A 24,601-nucleotide genomic window follows, 5' to 3' on the forward strand; every position below is an offset into this window, starting at 1 on the left:
GCAAAACTCCATCTAAAAAAAAAAAAAAAAAAAAAAAAAATAGGCTCAACCAATCAGTGAAACTTCAGAATATTAGATTTGGCAAAGATTTCTTGGCTATGACACCAAAAGCAAACACAATAGCAGCAAAAAAAAAAAAAGGGACTGCATCCAACCAAAAAACTTTTGTGCATCAACAGATGCTACCAAGAGTAAAACAGTATGCCTGTGACAAGTCCTAGCCAGAGCAATCAGGCGAGAGAAACAGAAGGCATTCAAACAGAAAGAGGGCTGCATGCAGTAGTTTGCACCTGTAATCACATCACTGTGGGAGGCCAAGGTGAGAGGATAGTTTGAGTCCAGGAGTTCGAGACCAACATGGGCAACATAGTGAGACTCTGTCTCTATTTTTTAGCAATGACAACAAACGAAAAGGAAAAGGAGGAAGTCAAATTATCTCTCTTTGAGAAGGATATGATTCTGTATCTAAAAAACCCTAAAGATTCCACTAAAAGACCCCTAGACCTGATAAATGACTTCAGCAAAGTCTCAGGATTTAAAATCAAGGTACAAAAATCAGCAGTACTTTTTTTTTTTTTTTGAGATGGAGTTCGCTCTTGTTGCCCAGGCTGGAGTGCGATCTTGGCTCACCACAACCTCTGCCTCCCCGGTTCAAGCAATTCTCCTGCCTCAGCCTTCCTAAGTAGCTGGGATTACAGGCATGCATCACCACGCCCGGCTAATTTTGTATTTTTAGTAGAGACTGGGTTTCTCCATGTTGGTCAGGCTGGTCTTGAACTCCCGACCTCAGGTGATCCGCCTGCCTTGGCCTCCCAAAGTGCTGGGATTACAGGCGTGAGCCACCGTGCCCGGCCCAGTCAGCAGTACTCTTAAACGCCAATAATGTTCAAGCTGAGAAACACATCATCAAGAATGCAATCCTATTAAAAATAGCCACACCCCCCAAAAAATGACTAGGAGTATGTCTAACCAAGGTTGTGAACTATCTTTATGAGAACTACAAAATACCAGTGAAAGAAATCAGAGACAACACAAACAAATGGAAAAGCATTTCATGCTCATGGGTTGAAAGAATCAATATCAATGAAATGTCCAAACTGCCCAAAGCAATCTATAGATTCAACAGTATTCCTATTAAATGACCAACATCACTTTTCACAGAATTAGAAAAAACTTCTAAAATGTATATGAAAGCAAAAAAGAGCTCAAAGAGCCAAGACAATCCTAAGCAAAAGGAATAAAGCTGGATGCATCACATTACCTGACTTCAAACCATATTGCAAGGCTACAGTAAACAAAACAGCATGGTACTGGTATAAAAACAGACACACATACCAATGGAATACAACAGAGACCCCTAAAATAAAGGCTCACACCTCCAACCAACTGATCTTCAACAAAATCAACAAAAATAAACAATGAGGAAAGGATACCCTATTCAATAAGTGGTGCTGGGAAAACTGGCTAAACATATGCAGAAGAATGAAACTGGATCCCTATCTCTCACCATATAAAAAAATTAACTTGAGATGGATTAAATACTTAATATAAGACCTCCAACTATAAAAATCCTAAAAGAAAACCTAGGAAATACTCTTCTAAGACTTTGGCCTAAGCAAGGAATTTATGAAGACCTCATAATATATGCAGCAAAATAAATGCAGCAAATAAAAGGAATTTATGAAGACCTCATAATAAATGCAGCAAAATAAAAAATAGACAAGTGGAACTTAAAGAGCTTGTACACAGAAAAACAAACTATCAACAGAGTAAACAATCTACAGAATAGGAGAAAATACTTGCAAACTACGCATCTGACGAATAACTAGTATCCAGAATCTATAAGAAACATAAGCAAATCAACAAGAAGAAGACAAATCACCCCACTAAAAAGTGGGAAAATAGCATAAACAGATACTTCTCAAAAGAAGCCGTACTATTGGCCAACAAGCATATGAAAAAATGCTCAACACCCCGATCATCAGAGAATGCAAATCAAAACCATAATGAGACACCATTTCATACCAGGCATAATGGCTATTACTAAAAAGTAAAAGAAAATAACAAATATTGACAAGGCTTCAGAGAAAAGGAAACACTTTTACACTCATACACTTATGGGAATGCAAATTTGTTCAGACCTTGTGGAAAGCAGTTTGGAGATTTCTCAAAGACTAAAAATAGAATTACAATTCAACCCAGCAATCCCATTACTGGATATGTACCCAAAGGAAAATAGATTGTTCTATCAAAAAGACACCTATATTCATATGTTTATTGCAGCACCATTTACAATAGCAAAGACATGGAATCAACCTTGGTGACCGTCAACAGTGAATCAGATAAAGAAAATATAGTAGACATATACCCTATGGAATATTATACAGCCATAAAAAAACAAAATCATGTCCTTTGCAACAACATGGATGCAGCTGGAGGCCATTATCCCTAGCGAATTAATGCACAAATAGAAAAACAAATACCGTATGTTCTCACAATGGCAGCTAAACACTGGGTGCACACAAACACAAAGATGAGAACAACAGACACTGGGGACTCCAAAAAGGAACAGGAAGGAAGAGGGGAAGGGCTGAAAAACTATCTATCGGGTACCATGTTCACTACGTGGGTGATGGGATCTTTGGAAGACTAAACCTCAACATCACAAAATATACCCATGGAAGAAACCTCACGTGTACCCCCTGAATCTAAAATAAATAGTTTAAAATGAATCAAATAAAAGTACGTACCAATGTACACACAAAAATTCAAATCCATGAGACATATTCTGTGGAAAAATGAAATTGTTTTTCCTACTATAATCTCAGAAAATGCTTCTAAAATCAGATATGGCCAGGTGCAGTGGCTCATGCCTATAATCCCAGCACTTTAGGAGGCCAAGGCAGGAGTACTGCTTGAGCTCAAGAGACCAGCCTGGGAAATACAATGAAACCTCATCTCTACAAAAAAAATCAAGCTGGGCATGGTGGTGCGTGCCTATAGTCTCAGTTACTCCAGAGGCTAAGGTGGGAGGATCACTTGAGCCCCAGAGATCAAGGCTGCAGTCAGCTGTGATGACACGACTGGACTCCAGCCTGGACAACAGAGTGAGAGCCTCTCAAAACAATAAACAAACAAATAATAAATAAACAGATGTATAGTTTTCCCCTATACCAGCAAGCAATCAATTGTGCAGCAGACACCGCCTGGGTGTCCTCCAACCCCAGTTCAGTTTCAACACCATCTACCTGGAGATAGTGGCAAATCCCACAGGTTGAGGGTTCAGTCCCACTTCGGGTGCCAACAGCAAGCCCCAGGTTGTTTTTCCTGTGCTTTTGACAGACTATTAATCAGGGTTCTTGTAACTCCCTCATTGGGTTCAATTAATTTGCTAGACCTCACAGACCTCAGGGAGACACTTTATGTACATTTACCCATTTATTATAAAGGATATTACAATGAATACATATGAAGAGATGCATACAGTGAAGTATTGGAAAAGGGGTTGGAACTTCCATGCCCTCCCTGAGTATGCCACCCTCAGGAATCTCCATGTGTTCACCTAACCTGAAGCTCTCTGAACCGTGTGCTTTTGTGTTTTCATAGAAACTTCATGAAGTAGGCATGATTAAACCATTGGCCACTGGTGATGATCAACTTAACCTTCGTCGCCTCTCCCCCTCCCTGGTAGCTGAGGAGTGGAGTTTAAAGCCCCAGTCTTCCAATCTTGCCTTGGATATTCTGGTGACTCAGGCCCCATCCTGAAGCTTGTTGGAGGCTGCCAGCTATCAGTCAATGCATCAGCATGCAAAAAGACAACACTTTGGAAACTCTATAGATTTTAGGAGCTGTATATGCCAGGAACTGGGTCAAAGACAAAGGCCATGTGAACAATCCACTGGTAGATAAAAATAAAGCATACCATTTCATTTCATAAGGCCTTCCAAAATAAGATAAACTGAACGAATAATTGAGAAAGGGGTAAGCAAAGAAAGATTATTTTTACAGTAGAATAACGTGTAATTGAAAGGAAGACAACAGTGCGTATATAAAGAATTAAACCAAGCCGGGCACAATGGCTCATGCCCATAATCTCAGCACTTTAGGAGGCACAGTCAGGAGGATGGCTTGGGCCCAGGAGTTTGAGACCAGCCTGGGCAACATAGTGAGACCCTGTCTCTACAAAAAACAAAAACATAAAAAATTATCTGGGTGTGGCAGCACACAACCGTAGTCCCAGCTACTCAAGAGACTGAGGTGGGACAATTGCTTGGGCCAAGGAGGTCAAGGCTACAGTGAGTCATGACTGTACTGTAACCAAGTACGCTCATTTTTCTAAGAAAAAGCGAGTGAGTTATTATTTTTTTCTCTTATTTTCTCCTTTCCCCATTTTCCCCTGTTCCCTACTTCCTACTTAGCCCTTTAGAAATACACTTATAACCTTTTACCTCCCCTTCAGCAGACACTCTCTACAGGGCAAGTTCATCTAACTATGTGCTTCGAGCTCCAGAGGGGAATCTCACTTGCCAGGTTACCTCGAGAAACAGCAATCAATCTACAACCCAAAGTCCTGCTACAAAACTCTCTCCCACCCGGAGAGTTTCAGCCACTTTTACAACCCAGTTCTGCCCACGAAGGCACCAGTGGCTGCCAGCTCAACCCCCTGGTACATAAGGCACGGAAGCAAGTTGGGGGACACCCACCTGCTCGCTTCCTCTCCTTAGTGCCATTCATGCCAAGCCCGCCTTTTAAAAGCGCCTGCTTTCTGCTCCAAAAGCAATGCAGTACCTTAAGGCAGGAAGCCTGTACTTCTTCCCCTAAGCTAGCTTTGGAATAAAAAGTCACTGTCTTTCTACCAGACCTTGCTCTTGTTAACTGGACTCTGCAAGCAGCGAGCAACTGAACCTGCATGTCAGTGACAGAGCCACCGTGCTCTGGCCTCGCTCCAGCAACAGGGTGAGACCCTGTCTCAAAAAATGTAGTAAAAGTTAAAAAGAAAATAAACCGCAGAATACAACACAGCTCCTGAATTCCAGGAACAGAAAATGGAGCAAAGTATAAAAATTAATTTCATATATACACATCCACAAAGTAATGCAACCCACTCAGACTTACAAGGAATAAGAAAATGAAAATAAAATGGGTTGCATTATCCCCGGATTTTCATAATATAGAATGAACACAGTGGCAAGTTTGCTTAATGAGGGGGAAATCTGACGTGGCATTGGTGGGAGAGGGCACCTCTGCACTTGGGGTAGGGATAGAATCTTGCCAGATCTAGCAACACAGGAAATGCGCCATCCTAGAAGAGATCACTCTTCCAATCGCCCAGCATGGAGGAACTCTCCACGATCTGTAGAGAAGTCGGCATGGTCACAGGCAGCCAGCGTGGCACCTTTTTTTTTTTTTTTTTTGAGACAAGGTCTTGTTCTATCACTCAGGCTGAAGTGCAGTGGCACTGTCATGGCTCACTGCAGCCTCAATCTCTGGGGCTCAAATGATCCTCCCACCTTGGCTTCCACAAGTGCTGGGATTACAGGTGTGAGCCACCATGCAGCACCCTGTGTGGCATTCTTTATAGAAGTGAGAAAGTTAAAAGATCCACCTGTCTTCATTCCCAGAATGCTCCAACAAGGATGTAGAAAAGTGAGCTCCTGTTTCCTAACACGAAAACATGTCAATGTTCAAAACTTGCAGGTTAACATATCACAACCAAACATTCACTGAGGAATTTGTTTAAATCTCATAAAGATGTCAAAATACATTTCTACAGGACTTGCACTGACCCTTCCCACAGAATTGAGAACAGTGGCTCCCCACTAAGATGTGAGGGAGGGTGGAAGGCTGGACAGGAAAAGGGATGCTTTACCTCTTGGCGCATAAATGTATCATTTCACTATAAAAGAAATATATACATGATGCCATGTTTAAAATAAAAGAAACAAAATGTTGACTCATAACTGGTAAAACAAAAATACAGTTCCATTCTCTCTAATGGCAAGGTTGTTCTGCTTATATGCCATTCTCACCTACAATACCCGACGGACAAAGGTTCTTGTAAGAACATCACAGTCTCCGTGGGATAGAGTTTCTGAGACTAGTTTAATGAATCTTGTTACACATTTGCGTTGATGTCATACATTAAATGGATGATGGAATGAAAGAATCATCTATCTCCAATGTCAGTGTCTAAACTTTCCATTCCGTTCTCAGTCTTTACGAGTTTGGAGTCGGAAACCCAATGACTCACTTGTTCAGCTTCAAATGCAGTTACCAATGAGGCAGGAAAGCTTTCCCCTTAGTGTTCTTTTCTATGCCAGTGAGCAGGTACATGTGCACAGTAACACCTGACTTCATGGGCAGCTTCTGTTATCATGGTTTACACAGCGCTGACAGTGCATCCAGATGCGACCCCTGAGCAATCCCTGCTGCCCAACAGCACTGACACCACGGGACCCTCACCCCATCTGCATCCATGTCTGGGTGTGGGCCCTTCCCAGGACCATGCCCAGTGCAGCCTCTTCCCAAGTTCATGTCACTGGATCACGGGAGATGGAATCTAAATGAGATGAGAGGGACTGAGGGAAGGCGCGGGTGAGTGCTAGCAAACATGTCAGGCAGGACGCTTCAGACTCAGAGAAGATTCGCAATGCCAGTGCCAGGCATTTCAGGAAGAAATAAAAGAACAATCCACCAGGAGTATCACTTTACCTGAGTAAGGGCCATCCCTGACTCCTTTTCTTTCCTCTTCCTCTTCTTCCAGACTTCTTCCTTGGGTAACATAAAAGAGTCTTTAGAAGTCAATACTGAATATCCAAAATATGCTGCTTAGGGCTGAGAATCTATACATCCCCTTCAAGTGCCACAGTCACACGCACAGAAGATCTCACCCTGTGGAAAGATGGTCCTCTGTGCCCCACTGCACCAGGGGGAATACGGGGACGAGAAACTCCTACAGGAAGAAGTGAGTTTCTGACCCCTTTCTTCAGAACCCACCCTCCTCCTGGAGAAGCCCACACACACACTGCAGCAGTGGGGAGCTGGGCTGGACTGAGCTCCTCTTTAGGACACAGACTCAGCCCTGACCAAACCCCATGCAGAACACAGCCTCCTTCACCTCTCTGTGGATCCCAGGCTGAGCTCAGCCTTCAGAAACAAAAGACAGCGATTGGTACTACGCTGGCTACAGAATAGAGTCAACTTTAAATATTACTCAGCTGGGCTCTAAAACACTGAAATGAAAATACATCAAGGGGGCACAAGAGATGTTTCTGCAAAACGCCTAGGCACTCTAATATGAAGCCAGGGTTGAGCTCCACTGAGGGGGCGAGCCCAGCACAGCCCCACCTTCTGGCTCTGCTCTCCTGTTGGGGACTTGTTCTCACCAGGATCCAGACTGGATATTGAAGGAGCAAAAAGAATCACACAGAACAGGCAACATGGACCAGAGGTGGGGGTGAAGGTGGGGCTGCAATGTCAAATAGGAGGCTGTGGGAGATCACAAACGTTTCCACGGAGGAAGCGATGTCAAAACAAAGACCTCAGGAAGAAAGGCTGCTTGTCACTTGCAGCTGAGAGGCCAGGGAGTTCTAGGCAGAGGGCCAGCCCACATGGAAGCCTTGAGGCAGGAGCAACCTTGGCTCCAGGAAAAGGAAAGGGGCCTGTGTGGCTGGAGCAGAGGGGGCTGGGAGGACACAGGAAGGAGGTGGCGTCCGAGAGGTCCTGAAGGTGCAGATCACGCAGGGAGAGGTCTTCAAACATTCTTTCTCCCATACGTCAGGAGAATTTATGAAACCATGTATTTCCTCACCTGTTTTAAGTAAATGCTTAATTTTTTCTTCATTTTACAAAGTAACACACTTACAACGTCGTATCTTACATATTTTAAACATGACAAGAAGTTCAGCTGAGCCCCAGGAAGTACAGGGTTGCCCTCAGCTGAGATGTGCAAGACTGCAGGGGTGAACGTGTTTGGAGGAGTTTGGGAAGTCACTTTTATTTAAATAATTAATTAATTAAGTTCTGAGAGAGTTTCACTCTTGTTGCCCAGGCTGGAGTGCAGTAGCGTGATCTCGGCTCACTGCAGCCTCCGCCTCCTGGTTCAAGCGATTCTCCTGCCTCAGCCTCCTGAGTAGCTGGGATTACAGGCGCCTGCCACCACACCCGGCTAATTTTTTGTATTTTTAGTAGAGATAGGGTTTCGCCATGTTGGCCAGGCTGGTCTCAAACTCCTGGCCTCAGGTGATCCACCTGCCTCGGCCTCCCAAAGTGCTGGGATTATAGGCATGAGCCACTGTGCCCAGCCAGGAAGTCACTTTTAGGCTTATGAAAATGGAGATGCCTGTTGGGACATCCCTGTAGAGAGTTTTGGAGACAACTAGACACAGGATTCTAGACCTCAGAGGAGGGTCTGCAGGGTACATGGGGCTGAGTATTAACAGGTGGGGCATAAAGCCATGAGATGAGAAGTACAGAAAGGCAGTGGGTGTGGACGGAGACAAGAAGAGGTGTAAGGACCGAGCCATGAGCACTTGCACATTCAGAGAACAAGAAAGTTCTGGAGACACCAGAAGAGGAAAGCAGAAAGTGATCAGAGTGGCAAGAAGATTGAATAGATTTGTAAAGGTTAACGGGGTGTCATAAAAGCCAAGATAACAGAAGAGGAAGTGATCGGCTGTGCTACATGCTACCGACAGGAAGAAAAAGATCAGGACAGGACATGAATTACGGCATTTAGGAACGGGGAGGTCGCTGATGACTGAAAAAGGAAGAATCGGTGGAATGCTGGATGTGAAAGCTAGATTCAAGCAACAATTCAAAGGTTTACGCAAGAATTGAAGACAAAGTGGCCGCACAAGGCTCACGCTTGTAATCCCAGTACTTTGGGAGGTTGAGGTGGAAAGACTACTTGAGCCCAGGAGTTTGAGACCAGCCTGGCCAACACAGCAAGATCCTGTCTCTATATTTTTATTTAAAAAAAAAAAAGAATTGAAGACAAAGTAAAACTAGTTTTTAGAATATTATGCTCTTAAATAGAGCATAAATAGGTACTTATTACAGAGGGAAATGTAGTTGAAAGTATTTTTTTGTCTTAAAGATGGAAGAGTAGAAGAAAAAAAGGCTTTATCACGCATTGGAGATCTGTTCAGAGAGGAAAAAAGTTGTTCATACTACTCTGACACTCAACACAGAATATTTCACCTCTAGTCACCAAAATGTGTGTCATTTTCCCCACAATGACAGGTTCTCCAGCAGACTCCCAGGTAGGGAGTCCTGCTGTTTTACTCAATTCTGACACCGTCTACAAAACAGAATCAGACACCACAGCTTGAGGGCTCAGTCGCACAGGACTGCCCTCGCTTCATATGCTGTACGCTCTGACTGACCCGGTCAATGTGCTTCCCTAACACTTTCCTTGAGTCTGAATAACTAGCTAGCACAGCTTTTCCATCTGGCTGTTCATCTGTGTCCTTTGCAACATACTTTATAATAAATGAGTAAGTGTTGTCCTGAGTTCGGTGAATGACCGTGGCAAATTACTACAACCTGAGGAGAGGGGTCAAGTGAATCCCCAATTTACAGTTGGTCGCCCAGAAGTTCAGGTCCCAACCTGCAACTTGTGACCGGCACTTGAAGTGGGGGTAGCCCTGTGGAACTGACCAACCAGTAAACAGCATCTAATCCTAATTCTAGCTGGACAGTGTCAGAATTGAGTTGAACTATAAGGTCATCCAGTTAGTGTCGGATGGAAAATGCATTGCTGGTGGGAAGAAGTTCCTCCACATTTTGGTGATGAGTTTTCTGTGTTGAGTGTTCACTATTACATTGACTGTACACTATTATATTGACTATAATCAGCATCATATAATACTAAATATTATGTAATCAGTATTACATTAACTCATGTTCTCGCCCCTACCCAACCCCATCCCAGGGAAATGGAGGAAGAGGGTGGCCCACAAATGAATGAGTCAAGTCACTGCCCTCTGGCTGAAAAGGTTGCAAGTGGAAGCTAACTTCTGATGCCATAATTATAAAATGCATAGCCTTATAGACAAGTTTTGCAATTCTCATCTTTATCTGTGTATTTTAAGCATATTTAAAATCTGTTAGATTATAAAGACAGAAATCAACATGTCACAACTAAATTACCCATATTCAATCAACTCACCACTCACCTGAACTAAGGTCCCCTCCTTCTTCCTTCCTGTGTGTTTCCCTCTCTCATTCTGTACATATCTCATCCTCACCTTCCCTCCCTGGCTCTTTTTTTCCGATGTTTCCCCCCAGGTTTCTGCTCCTCATTTTGAGCCCCTCTCCTCTCCTGCTCTTTCTCCCCTTCTTCCCTCCATTCCTTCTCTTCCGCCTGTTCTGCTCCATTCCTACAACTTCTTTCACCTCTTATTCCTTTCTGCCCCAACTTTTCATTGTCCCAATCCCAATCTCCACATATTTCTGCCTGTTTCTTCCCTCATCTTTGCTCCCCCTCTGCTCCCCCTATTAAATCCCCTCTTCCCTGTTACACCCCTTGTCCCCATTCTCTGGCACCCCCAGATCCAAAGCCTTCCCATACTGTGGTTCTCCCTCTGCTCTCCGTGTCACCAGCTGTCCCGTCTTGCTGTCCCAGCACCACATTGCTGTCTGCCCTGACTCCAAATCCCTCCTCCTCTCCCCCTCTCTCTGTCTGAGGAGCCTCCCCCTTTCTGCCCCGCTCCCTATCTTGCTGTCCTTCATCTCTCCGGAGACCCAGCTTTTCTCTATATTTCTCCAGTTGCTCCCTGCCCCACACTTTCTCAGCTTTGTCTTTCACTCTCAGTGTCTGTCTGCAAATTCCCCACCCATCCTCTGCGTTGCCATCTGTTCATGGTTCTCACCCGTCCTTCTCACTCCTTCTCAGTTTTTCTATTTCCTCTTTCTCCTGTCTCTCTTTCTCCTGATCCCCTGTGGCCATATATTTACAGGGAAGGGGATGGAATAAGATGCCCACCTACTGAAAGCACTTTTCTTAGTGGAGTGGAATCTGGGACAAAAGAACATTGGAGGTGAACAGACAGGCCCAAGTCACCTCCTTCAATGCTGGGTCAGAGGAAGCCATGCTTATGAGGGGGAGGCCTGCAGGATAGAGGGCAAGGCTCAATGAGAGCAAGATGGGCGGGTGTCTCAGGGGAGGGGTGGGATCTGTGGAATCCCAGGACCAGGGCGAGGACTCTCTTGCATCAGAGCTGCGGTGCTGCTGTGCAGACGCAATGAAGGTCGAGGCTTAGGGGACCCAAAGGGTGAATGCACCTCGCGGGTGAGGACCTTACAAGGCACAGGGTGGGAAGTGAGTAAAGGGTTTTAAGCAGGAAATGGCATGAAAGCTGTCTACATGGGCTGAAGGCAGAAATACTGCAAGCAGGACCTGTCTGTGTGGTTCAATGGGAAGTGACCCCTGACCTCTCATGGACACCTCTGAATTTACTTGGGAATGAAAGAGCCATGAGGGGATATTAAGGTCTATAGGGCCCGGAGTGACGGCTCATGCCTGTAATCCCAGCACTTTGTGGGCTGTAATCCCAGCCGAAGCGGAAGGATCACTTGAGCCCACAAATTCCAGACCAGCTCAGGCAATACAGTGAGACTTCCTCTCTACTAAATATATATTAAAAAAATTATTTAAACGTGGTGGTACACACCAGTGGTCCCAGCTACTCAGGAGGCTGAGGTGGGAGGATCGCTTGAGCCCAGGAGGTCCAGGCTGCAGTGAACTACAATCACGCATATATACATGTATGTCTCTGAGGACTCCTGCAAATCGAGTATGGATGTGCAGGAGCCTGGGAAGCCCAAGTTTAACCTAAACAGAGGGAAACTCACGTGTGAGGTCTTCACTCCAGGTGATCAGCTTCCAAAAGCTGCAAGAAGAGCTGGGTCCCCTGTAGGCAGAGAGGCCAGGAGTTGGGAGGTGCCTGAGGGATGAAGTGGGCGGGGGGCTTGGGGAAAGGGGGCGGTGCCTGCGCTCCCCTCCCTCTCACTCCCAGGAGTCTGTTTCCAGAGCTTTGGAGGAGAGACCTACCAGCGAGGCTGAAGCCACTCAGTGGGCTGGGAGCCGGGATCTCTCTAGGTCGTCAGGGGGCAGTGTTCGGATCCAGGAACGTTTCTGCAATTAAAATTAAGCATTTAAAGAAATGCTGTAACTGAATGAGATGCAAACTAGAATGTGAAATGCAAAATTTGAGCTTAGCAGGGAGTGTACAATTTCATGCTGATCAGCAGAACCTCCTTTCCATTTCTATTCCCCGCGCACTCAGGAAGGACAGCGTCAACCTCGGTTCCAGAGCAGGGCTAAGGCCTAAGTATTAGTTAGGTCAATAACTTGCTTTTTAAAAAGCAGTAACTTTTTACAAATAGAAATAAATTCCATTGTTCTTCCTTTATCCCATTCCACTCTTGAGATGACGGCCTCAAATACCTTTGAGATAAACTTTGTCATTGTAATATGTTTATGTCAATAATTTCTACATATAGCGTAATTTGAAATTCACTTTACATGCATTCCAAAAATACTTGAAGAAACAGAAGAGAAACCAAAGAACATAGATTACAATATTTAAATAAAAATTGTTTTCTAAGTACTTATTTTAATCTGTTGTAGAAAAAACGCCTGTAAAATCGTCTTCAGAAAACATTTACATTTATATTCACCTCAAGGATAATTAATTTTGCAAGATTTTAAGCGTATTTGATAGGGTATTTTTTTTTTCTTTTGAGACAGAGTCTCCCTCTGTCGCTCAGGCTGGAGTGCAACGGCACGATCTTGGCTCATCGCGACCTCTGCCTCCTGGGTTCAAGCGATTCTCCTGTCTCAGCCTCCCAAGTAACCGGGATTACAGGCACACGCCACTAGGCCCAGCTAATTTTTTTTGTATTTTTAGTAGAGACGGAGTTTCACCACATTGGCCAGGGTGGTCTCAAACTCCTGACCTCAAGTGATCCACCTGCTTTGGCCTCCCAGAGTGCTGGGATTACAGGTGTGAGCTACCATGCTGGCTGGATATTCTCCTTCATATGAACCCTATACAAAGTAAAACTAGATTATCAAATATTAAATGGCATCATATCTACTAGCAATAATTTTATGGCAACATCTGTGAATTTACCTCTACTTTGAAGTATTTTTGCCTCTCACATCCCCACATGTGGAAGATTTCATCAATGGAAAAGTGGTGATTAATTGAAAATACAATTGTTTAGACAGGGAAAATAGCATATTTCACAACTAAATCTACAGTTTCAAAGGATATGGTGTCTGGGATAGATTTGGGGACTTTTGCAAGGTAGACTGCTCTGTGTTATGCAATATTGCTAAGTACCTATGTTGACAAGAAAGCAGTTTCAGCATGGACTTCCATGATCCCAAGCAAAGAAATGATTTGATTTTGGATCTTTTCATTAAATTGAGAATAGTAGGGGTGAATCTGATTATAGATGAAAGCCATGAATCCATTTTGTACATGCAGAGTTTAAATGCTTATAAATTTTCATTGAAGCAAAATCAACATATTCACAGGAGATTTAAAAAGGATATTTCTGGCCGGGCACGGTGGTTCATGCCTGTAATCCCAGCACTTCACTTTGGGAGGCCGAGGCAGGTGGATCACCTGAGGTCAGGAGTTCAAAATAAGCCTGGCCAACATGGTGAAACGCTGTCTCTACTAAAAATACAAAAATTAGCCAGGCGCGGTGGCAGCGCCTGTTATCCCAGTTACTAGGGAGGCTGAGGCAGGAGAATCACTTGAACCTGGGAGGCAGAGGCTGCAGTGAGCCAAGATCGTGCCACTGCACTCCAGCCTGGGCAACAGAGCAGGACTCCATCTAAAAAAACAAAAAAAAGAAGAAAGGATGGAAGGGGGAGACTTAACCTTTGCTATTTGCTAGGATTACAGGGTCAAAATCGGCTTCTACATTGTCAACACATAACACCAAGTGAAACTCAAAAATAATGAACTTGCCCTGGTACCTTGGCCTTTGAGATTCGGTACTGAATCCAGCCTGGGCAACATAGTAAGACCCCATCTATACAAAAAAATTTAGAAATTATCCAGGTGTGGTGGTGCATGTCTATAGTCCCAGCTATTCAGGAGGCTGAAGTGAGTGTGAGATTGCAGTGAGCTATGATCGCACCACTCCAGCCTGGGTGACAGAGCCTGTCTCAAAAAACAAAAAACAGAAGAAAAAAGCTTTGAAGGGCACTCAGCCTTCACTGTGGGTGTACTGAATGTTCCTGTCACACATAAGAGACATCATTAACTGCTAAAAGAAAATTTCAGCTAATTGAAAAAATTAGATGCACCAACTTCATTTCAAAGCCATATACATTTAAAATTCCCTTACAATTGTGTAACAGATCAACAACTGAAAGATAAGGAAACAAGGCATTAGTGATGCACATGCTCCAATGAGACCCCGATATCATACAAGGTAACACTCCAAACTATTTTATCTTCCAAAATGCATCTGAAAGCTTCTTGATCTACAACACAAAATACTCCAAAATACCAAAGGTAACCCAGAAATTTATCTCTGAGATTTTCCCTATAATTCCTCTATTTTAAAAAGTATTCTTTATGTTTAAGGGAATGGTTGGCGACCTAAATTACCAGATACCCTTCCTCCACACACCCTGGTCCAGGGTCCTTGAAACGCCCCTGGACCTAAGCCCAGAGTTCTCTTTCTTCCATCCCGGTGCCTGGCAAATAGAAATGGAAACGATGTTCCGATCGTTGTCACTATGAAACTGAACACAGCACAAGTAGAAATTTCACCTTCGTTTCATCCTCTAAACACACAAATCAGGTCCCGGATTAATTAAACGGTTCTAATTGCCAGTTCCAGGATGAAACCACTGCCCCACAGGGACCATCCGCTGATGCCCCTGCACCCCTCCTGGTACCCTGAGCTAAGATGAGTTGTGATCCTCTTAATGGTAGGATGCCTGTCTCCACCTGCAAACAAAATGAGTTTTTCACTTAAATCGTTTTCAATGTAAGAGTAAAAAAACCTTAGCCTTCAATTAAGTGGCCCAGTACAATTCTGTTCTTTTGCCTTAAATTGTTTGAAATGTTGGATTAACTGCAAATAAGCAGGAAGAGTCCCTGGACTGAAAATAAGCCGGAAGCATCCCTGCTTATTAACTGAAAATAAGCAGGAAGCATCCCCGCCTAATTTCAATTAGCTGAAACTTTATTTTAGCAGTGCAATGCTGTTGATCCAGTCCTAGTGGAGAGAAAGGCTGACACAGCAGAAAATGACCTGGGGCCAAGAGTAGTAGAGAGCCCAGGCCCGCTCCTTTCCCGGCCCTGCCCGCTTCCCACAGCCCAGACTGCACCATAGCAGCTTCCACCCTCCCATCCCGCCGCCCTCTTCCACCCCTTTACCGTTGCCCAGACCCCACCCCAGGGTGACTTTTACCCTTCTCACCCCGCCCCTTCCCCACTGCCCAGGCCCCGCCCCCACGGTAGTTCCACCCTCCCACCCCACCCTCTTCCACCCCTTTCCCATTGCCCAGACCCCACCCCAGGGCGACTTTCGCCCTTCTCACCCCGCCCCCTCCCCACTGCCCAGGCCCCGCCCACAGCAGTTCCACCCTCCCACACGACCCTCTTGCACCCCTTTCCCATTGCCCAGACCCCACCTCACGGTGGCTTCCACCCTCCCCACCCTGGCCTCTCCCCACTATCCAAGACCCGCCTCTCGCTGGCGACAGCTCCCGCCCAGAATCCGCTTCCAGTTTTCTCACCGGCAGGAGAGCATTCAGGCCTTTCAGTGCACTCCAGCCCTGTCCAACCACACTCGGAATCCACCATCCCACCAGATGTTAAAATCCCCAGGTGCGCTCATGGGATTGGTAGCGAGTCCCAGCGTTTCCGCGGGAAACTTTGAGACCCGGTGGCTCTGCAGCTTTTCTATGATTTGAACCCTCTCCTTGATTTGGAGACTGGATTGCCCTTTTTAATACTCCCAGTTGGTGGCTGGTGTGCTTCCCAGCTGTCTGCAGGTTTGTTCTCATGAGAGATGACTCCAGAGTGTCTAGTCTTTGCTTTGCATAACGGATGAGGAATACAAAATGTCTTAATCTTATGAATATATAAATTGTCTGTTTATGCACAATGTTCAGTCTTTTATTCACTCATCTCCCGTGGAATCCTAAGCACAATTATAAAAGAGTCACATTACATGAGATCAGCGTCTAACACAGACAAAGCTTCTGTCTCAATAACAGTAAATAATAATAGCAACATTAAATGAAATATTAGTATTGCTAAAATGGGAGTGTAGTAAAAATTAAATAAGTAAATAATTAAAAGGAAATGATATATGCTAAGGTGCGGTGACTTATGCTTGTAATCCCAGCACTTTGGGAGGCCAAGGTGGGCAGATCATATGAAGTCAGGAGTTCAAGACCAGCTGACCAACATGGTAAAACCCCATCTCCACTAAAAATACAAAAAAATGACCCAGGAGTGGTGGCACATGCCTGTAGTCCCAGCTACTCCGGAGGTGGAGGCAGGAGAATTGCTTGAACTCAGGAGACAGAGGTTGCAGTGAGCTGAGATCGCACCACTGCACTCCAGCCTGGGAGACAGAACGAGACTCCGTCTCAAAATAAATAAATAACTGAATGAATGAATGAAATATTAGGGCATTTTTATGGTCTTCACTTTGGGAGACTGATGTATGCAGGGGTGGACTACATGTTTGTCCTTGGGGTGGTCTTTTTCGTGAGAAGGGAGCTGAGCAGGACTAACTGAGGGGCAGAGCCAAGGGCCCTTCATGGAGACCACCCTGCTTACCAACCTGTGGAAGGGCAAGCCCAAGTCCACCCAGAAACACATCTGGCTGACTATGGGGCCACTGCCTGAGGCTCAGCAGACCCACGTGGCCAATAAAAGACCCTAAACTCTGCAAAAAGAAGAGTTTGTCTCTGTGCCCAGGCCCCTCCATGGAAAAAAGGTCCTGGGGTCTAAGATTTCTCACTTGGCAATGATGTTGGCTTGAATATTACTCACAGACCCAGATCCTTGGGTCTTGCGTGGGGCAAACTGACTGCAGAACTGCAGGAGGTGAGAGTCTGAACAGAGCAGCAGAAAGGCAGGCAGGAGACTTGAGGGAGGGAAGAAAGGAGAGAGACAAACAGACCAACCCCTCCTCTCCCTCAATCACCCGCCTGGGGAAGCATTCGTTTCCCATCACAGAGAGGACAATGGGGAAAGGCAGAAGCGTGTGCATAGGATGAGATGTGTGTTGGGTGGACAGAAAGACTCCTTTGCCTAAATGTGACCCCATTAGCTCACCCCATTCTATTGCACAAATTCCTGAGCAGAGGGGCACCCTGTGGGGATGAACACAGCTCTTCCTGCCTCCAGTTCATGCGTCTCCCTGCCATGACCAGGGCTGTAATCCTCCAACTCCCTTCCCAGGGCCCCGTGGCCCCTCTGCACTGGGGAAAGGTCCATGTTCCACAGCGGGTTTCAAGGACCTTGCCCCTCAGCTCCCCAGCTGCCTTGTGACTCTGTGACTCTGTTATCTTGGAATAAACAGGGAGAGGCCACTGGCCTGGCAGCAAGAATGTGGCAGCTTTATCTTCCCAAGGACAGTCCCAGTGGAAGCCTTTGGGCCGCAGGTCAGTGTGCTGTGTTTCACTCTGATTCTTGGAGAAATCTTTGCCTTACTCTGGGACCCTGATAATCACTCCCTCTTGAGTTGCACCCATAGACGCCCCCACAACAAACCCTCCCTAATGAAAGCCATCTGCGCCTGTTTCTTAGGACCCCTGTTGCCCTTCTGAACCCAGACATGCTTACAAACTCCCACACTCCCCATATACTTCATAAAGATCCCACAATCCCCAGATACTTCATAAAGATCCAGAAGCCCTGTTATGAAATCTCACAAGCCCCAGTAACTCATGGAATAATATACACAAACACCCCAGGAACTCACTGACCCAGGGCAACGTATTTCCACTCATAGTGACTCCACCCCACAGGGGAATACCACTAAAACCTACCAATAAAACAGAGATGTCTCTAATGATGCAATTAGATCCCAACATCAGGAAAGGAAACACTCCAAATGATCATTTCATCTTCCAAAACACAACTGAAAGCTTATTGATCTGCAACTGCAACCGAATGCCAAAGGCAACCCAGAAAATAATCTCTGAGATTCTTCCTATCTTTCCTCTATGGGTTTCAGGATGGTTTTTGCACTTCCCAAAGCCTCCACAGAAATCACCCCATGGAGCGGATGCTGTGGAGCAGCTCTGGGATCCACACCCTCAGGCCAAGGCGCCCATCCTCCTGCTGCTGAAGCTCCCTATGGGCTCAGCTTAGGTCTTGGTTCTAAGTACACTTCGGGATGTTTTTCTCTGCCTGATTCCACTGCCTTCAGTCCTCTTCACTGTGATGATGAGTTTCCGAATTAAATTCCTGCATGCAAATCTCTGTGTCAGCATCTGTTTCCCAGGTAACCTGAGCTGAGACATCAGGGCATTACAAAATGATCCTGCAGCCCCACAACCACCCCAAAACCCACTTCCAGGTGCTACAGCCAGACCTGAGACTTCTTTCCAAGTGTGCCACACACCCCGTGAGCCCACAGTCACCTGCGGGCCAGGTGCATGCAGCATTCATCCAGCTCCTCTAGAGGCTCAGCATTGCTTCCACGCCTCACTCCACACCTCTAAGGAGTTCTTCACCTGTCCCCATTTTTCTACTTCTCTTCCAGCCTGAGGAACACACTGGATTGAAAGGCCTCTGGACACAAGCGATGTGGCAGGAATGGACACAAACTGCTATCTGCAGGACAGTGGGCCTCAAGTCTAGATTCTAGAAGTTGGCCATGCTGGAAGGAATTGCCCGCAATTTGGGGACACCATGGAGTCCAGTTTAAAGGCAGGTGAAGATTGGCTGGACTGAGCTGACGGAGGATGTCCAAGAAAAAGAGAGGCCCCAGATCTCATGAGGGAGGCTGCCATTGTCCCCTTGTCTCTCCACTCACAGTCCCCTGCAAAATTCCCCCACTGTTTAGGGAGTGCCTCCTTCATGGCCCGTTTAGCTTCTGAACTTCTCGCCACCCTTCCTGAAGGGAATCCAGGACCCCTGACTGTGAGCGCATCACCTGCTGGAAGGCAAAGCCCCTGCCCAGGATGGCCACTGGGCCCCGGTGATGTGTAGAGCGTGGAAGACCCGGGAGCTGAGTAAGGCGGTGGGGACGCCTCGGCACTGGCTGAGGACACAGGGTCTGCGGGGCTTTTCAGGCCTCAGTGAGGCCTTCTGCTCTTACATAGACTGGAATAAATAGCCACAGGAAGTTTAAACCAATTACGGATGAAATTTCCAGAATATGAGACCATCCTCACTATCCGCCCTGTCCTTTTGGTCTTCCCTGAGGACTCTTCAGCCCGACCCCAGCCCCAGCATCTGAACCACAACCCCGGAGCAGGTGCTGCAGTCATCCCGTGGCCAAGATGGAGACTGTGTCCTCCGACGGAGGGAGACACAAAACACTCAAAATAATCCACGCAGAAGAGTGTCCGATGTGGTGATGGATGCGGAGACAGTGAAACCTGAGTAACGTGGTAGAGACTGACAGGCAGAGAGAATTTCAGATGGGGGTGCAAGAGGGTGGGAGAGACAGCTCTGAGGCTAGACCCAAAGGAGAAGAAAGGGACAGAGCTGTGATGATTTGCGGACATAGGGTAAGAGGAGGGACAAAGACTGAGACAGGAAAGGTTTTGATGTTTGGGAAAAGAGAAAAACAAATGTGACTAGGGCAGAGGGAGTCATGAGATGAGGGCAGCCAGGAGGAGGCTGGACAGTGGTAGGGGCCCTGGACGCAGGGCTGTGGAGCCACAGTGAGGAGTTGGGCTTTTGTCCTGGGGAACACGGGAAGCCGGTGGAGGGTTCCCTGCCAGGGACTGACATGACTGCTTTAGATTTAGCCATAACTCTAATGCAGAGAAAGGCCTCCGAAGATGGTCTCTCTGCCTCTGAGTCTACACCCCGGCTTCCATCCTTGTGGTTTTGGTTTTGTTTTGTTTTAAATTTTAAAGGACTGAGTCCCATTTAAATTTTTAATTGCAGTGGGCACTCCCCAATTCCTAGAAGAACTGCAAAACACAGATGTACACCCAATTCTGCCAAACATTAAGGGGGTCAGTATTGCCCAGACTGAGGTATATTGACTGAGTCCCTCACCTTCATGTTGCAGGTGCATTTACTGAGGGCTAGAGGGGGAGATGTTTCACTAAGTCATCCAAGTTGAATTAGAAGATGTATCTGACTCTACGACGGCCTCGAAGGGCTAATGGGCAACACTAGACTTTCTCACGCCTCCCCTGGAAAATTCCAGGATCTTCTTTCACATACCTGGACAAAAGAAACTTCCCTTTCATGGCTTTATCACATTGATCCCAAACATTTAATTCCTCTTTTCCAGAAAAACACAACATACTAATGAAACGCAGAACTGAAAACATGGCTATTGGTGTTGAAAACAGTGAAAGACTGTCAGCTACAGAGATGAGCTCTCTCAGCAAATTTTTTCATGAACACTTAAGCTCTGCTGGAATAAGGTTTTGAGTCAATCCAGCCCATCTTTCCACATTTACAGAAAATAGAACTGACAAAAGGGACTTGAGGGGGACATCTACTTAGTAGTTCACAGGTCACTATTTTAAGAGATGACATAAGGGAAGAAAACTGACTAGTAACAAATAAGTTGGCCGAGCGTGGTGGCTCACGCCTGTAATCCCAGCACTTTGGGAGGCTGAGGCGGGTGGATCACAAGGTCAGGAGATCGAGACCATCCTGGCTACCATGGTGAAACCCCATCTCTACTAAAAATACAAAAAATTTGCCAGGCGTGGTGGCGGCTGCCTGTAGTCCCAACTACTTGGGAGGCTGAGGCAGGAGAATGGCATGAACCCGGGAGGCGGAGCTTGCAGTGAGCCGAGATTGCACCACTGCACTCCAGCCTGGGCGACAGAGCGAGACTCCGTCTCCAAAAAAAAAAAAAAAAAAAACCAAATTAGTTAATAGGTTCTTATGTTAACGTTAAAAAAAAAAGCGTCATTGATATCTTTACCAAATACACATTCATACCATCTAAAATTCTTACTGATGGCTGGCGTAGTGGCTCACGCCTGTAATCCCAGCACTTTGGGAGGGATCACTTGAGATCAGGAGTTCGAGACCAGCCTGGCCAATATAATGAAACCCTATCTCTACTAAAAATACGAAAATTAGCCAGGTATGGTGGCAGGTGCCTGTAATCCCAGCTACTTGGGAGGCTGAGGCAGGAGAATCACTTGAACCTGGGAGGTGGAGGTGGCAGTGAGCCAAGGTCACACAAGTGCACTCCAGCCTGGGCGTCAGAGTACCTCCATCTCAAAAAAAAATAAATAAGGGCCTGGTGCGGTGGCTCACGCCTGTAATCCCAGAAATTTGGGAGGCCGAGACAGGTGGATCACTTGAGGTCAGGAGGTCAAGACCAGCCTGGCCAACATGGTGAAATCCCGTCTCTACTAAAAATACAAAAAATTAGCCAGGCGTGGTGGCACACACCTGTAATCCCAGCTAGTTGGAAGGCTGAGGCAGGAGAATCACTTGAACCGGGGAGACAGAGGTTGCAGTGAGCTGAGATCACGCCACTGCCCTCCAGCCTGGGTGAAAGAGCGAGACTGTCTCAAAAATAAATAAATAAATAAATAAATAAAAATGAATAAAGTTACCTACTGACTACCAAAGAGTATTTCCAATATATGATAAAGAGTAGAAAGCATGCAGACCTCAATCTGAACTCAACACAATTAACTTCAAATGGAAACCATTTTGAAAATATATATATATTATTTAATATGTATATGATATATTAACTATATATGGAATTCTACAAAGGGAAAAAATTGAAAATATATCACATTTAGAAAAGAATGACATGAGCCAATACAGGATTCCACAAAAGCTTACTTCAGCAATAATTACATATAGAAAAAGAGACTGAATTAGATAAGCTTCATCTCAACCTTCAGCATGAACTGTGAGATGAAAGGTAAATACAAGGCACCAGGCAGTGACACAGCCAGTCACTCCTTGCCTCTCTTCACTGCCCCCACCCTACCCCATCCTAGGAAACAGGAAGAGGGAGACCCTCAACTGAATGAGGCAAGTCACTGCCCAATGGCTGAACAGCATGGGCAAATGAAAGCTAGCCTCTTATGCCATAATTATAAAATGCACAAGCCTTTTGCACAGAGCTTTGTAATTCTCATCCTTATATGTAGAATTTAAACAATTAGATTACAATTTAAATGTAATACATTATAAATAGAGAAATCAAATTGTCATATCCAATCTCAACTCACCTCTCATCTGGCCCCAGGGCGCCCCTCTTTCTTTATGTGTTCCTCTCCCCCATTTTGTGCCTCTCACTTTCACCTTGTCTCTCCAGCCCTTCTTTTTCCCCTTTTATTTTCCCCCTAGGATTCTGACGATTTTGTGCCTCTTTTTTCTTCTGCTGTTTCTCCCTTCTTTGTTTTTTCCCCTTATATCTGTTCTACTCCATTCTTCCAATTTGTTTCACCTCTTGTGGCGTTTTCTTTCCAATCTTTTCATCGTCCCAATCTCCCATCTATTTCTGCCTCTTTCTTACCCCATCTCCGCGCCTCCTCTGCTCTCCCTGTTAAATCCCCTCTTCCCTGTTACACCCGCTTATCCTCACTCTCTGGCACTCCCAGATCCCAGGCCTCCCTGTGTTGTGGTTCTCCCTCTGCTCGCCTTGTCACCAGCTGTCCCCTCCTGCTGTCCCAGCACCACGCAGCTCTGTCTGCCCTCGGCCAAATCCTTTCTCCTCTCCCCCACTCTGTCTGAGGAGGCTCCTTCTTTGCTGTCCCTCTCCTTATCTTGTTGTCCTTCATCTCGGGATATCGAGCTTTTCTCTACATTTCGCCAATTGCTTTTCTGCCCCTGCTACTTTCTTGACTGCTTCTTTCACTCTGTCGCTGCAAATCTCTCACCCATCCTCCACTTTGCCATCTGTTTATGGGTCTCCCTCATTTTTCTTTTCTCTTTCTTGGTTTTTCCATCTCCTCTCAGTGGCTCTTTGTCTCTCTTTCTCCTGATTCCCTTGGGCCACACATTCACTGGAGCGTTTGTAGTAAGATGTCTGCATGTTGGAGGAGTACATTTTCCAGAGGGTGGAGCTGGGCAGGCAAAAACACCGGGTGTCACAGGACGGGCCCCGGGCACCTCCCCAACGAGGGCTCAAGGGAAGCGGTGACTGCGAAGGGGAGGCCTGGGGAGCAGCAGGGCCCGGCACGAGGAGGAGGGAGGTGGGGGACGACGGCGCCTTAGGACAGGGGTGGGATGTGCAGGATCCCAGGACCAGGCGGAGGCGCGGCCTCCCCGGGACTGGGTCGGCGGCGCTGCGCTCCAGGGGCCGACGAGAGCGAGGCTGGGAGGCGCCCAGGGCAGGCGGTGAGGACTTTAAGGGATGCGGGGCGGGAGGAGGAGTCAGTAAAGGATTTTAAGCAGGAAAATCCTGCTTAAACGTTTAAAAAACCGGGAAAGGCCGTGTTTACTTGGCTCAAGGCAGAAAGACCGGGGGCAGGGACCAGCCTCAGGGAGACTCTAACCCAAAAGGAAGCGTCTCCGGGCCCACACAGCAAGGCCTATTTACCTGAGGTGGAGGGTGCGGTGCGGAGATTTTAAGTCCGTAGCGACCCCCGGGCATCGGGTGTGCGAATGGGGGACGGCGAGGCGCAGGTTGAGTCTACACAGAGGAACACTCATACGCCATGGTGTGATGCTTGCTCCGCACGATCCACTTCCGGGTCTGTGGGCAACTGCGCGGAGGAAAGCGACCGAGCGGCCTGGGCGGGGTCCGAGATGGGCGGAACCGGAAAAGGGCGGGGCGTTGAGAGAGCCGGGCTAAGGCAGGGGCCGCGGGGCAGGGACCCCAGGGAAGGAACGGGGAGGAGCCACCGGGGAGGGGCGGGGAGTGACCAAGTGGAGGGACCTGGGGGCGGGCCGTGGAGGAGCCGCCGGGGAAGGGCGGGGAGGAACCGCGGGAAGGGACCGCGGGGGAGGAACGCGAAGGGACCGCGGGGGAGGGAGGCAGAGGGACCGCCAGGAAGGGACCCGGGGGAGAGGCGGGGCTGGACGGGACACGTTAGGGTCTGCGATTTCGTGGGATGCCAACAGCCCAGCGCCCAGAGCCCAGAGCCATCTGTAGTGTCTTGTGGAACGGCGTAGATGTTTCAAACGATTTCAAGTTAAAAGCACAGTTGCGTAGGTTATTTTGGAAACCAAACTGCTTTCCTCTTAGAATGGAAGCGGTTTATGTTGAAACCATTTTTTGCTAGCGCGTTTACCCAGTAATGTTATTGACGCTGAAGCAGCCCAGGAGTCTGGGAACATGGGTCGACACGGAGCGGTGATGGCATGCTGGAAAAGTTTCTGCGATTAAAATTAAGTAATTTAAAAGCCCTGAAATTAGCAATAACTTTTAAAAAATAGATATAAATTGCATTGTCCTTTTTTATACTTACTATTCTATT

General features: G+C 46.5%; 1 protein-coding gene across 7 annotated transcripts in view; it reads right to left on the bottom strand.

Annotated features, from left to right (window-relative positions):
- Positions 1–23,970, bottom strand: part of LOC101126065 (zinc finger protein 160) — a 36,895-nt gene extending 12,925 nt beyond the window's left edge. For 2 of the 7 annotated variants that reach the window (XM_055370360.2, XM_055370353.2), the window contains exons 1-4: positions 23,722–23,906; positions 12,056–12,139; positions 11,857–11,915; positions 6,712–6,767 (exon numbers count right to left, since the gene is read on the bottom strand). In XM_055370360.2, coding sequence (XP_055226335.1) covers positions 6,712–6,726 — 15 coding nt within the window. In that variant the 5' untranslated portion in view covers positions 6,727–6,767; positions 11,857–11,915; positions 12,056–12,139; positions 23,722–23,906. Of the gene's footprint in view, positions 1–5,605; positions 5,662–6,711; positions 6,772–11,856; positions 12,140–23,721 lie in introns of all 7 variants that reach the window. The other 5 variants (XM_055370357.2, XM_019015234.4, XM_055370359.2 and 2 more) reach the window with 5 other exon arrangements.
- Positions 23,971–24,601: the final 631 nt, after the last annotated feature.

Source organism: Gorilla gorilla, chromosome 20 (assembly GCF_029281585.2).
Source record: "Gorilla gorilla gorilla isolate KB3781 chromosome 20, NHGRI_mGorGor1-v2.1_pri, whole genome shotgun sequence".
In the NCBI taxonomy this organism is placed as follows: domain Eukaryota; kingdom Metazoa; phylum Chordata; class Mammalia; order Primates; family Hominidae; genus Gorilla; species Gorilla gorilla.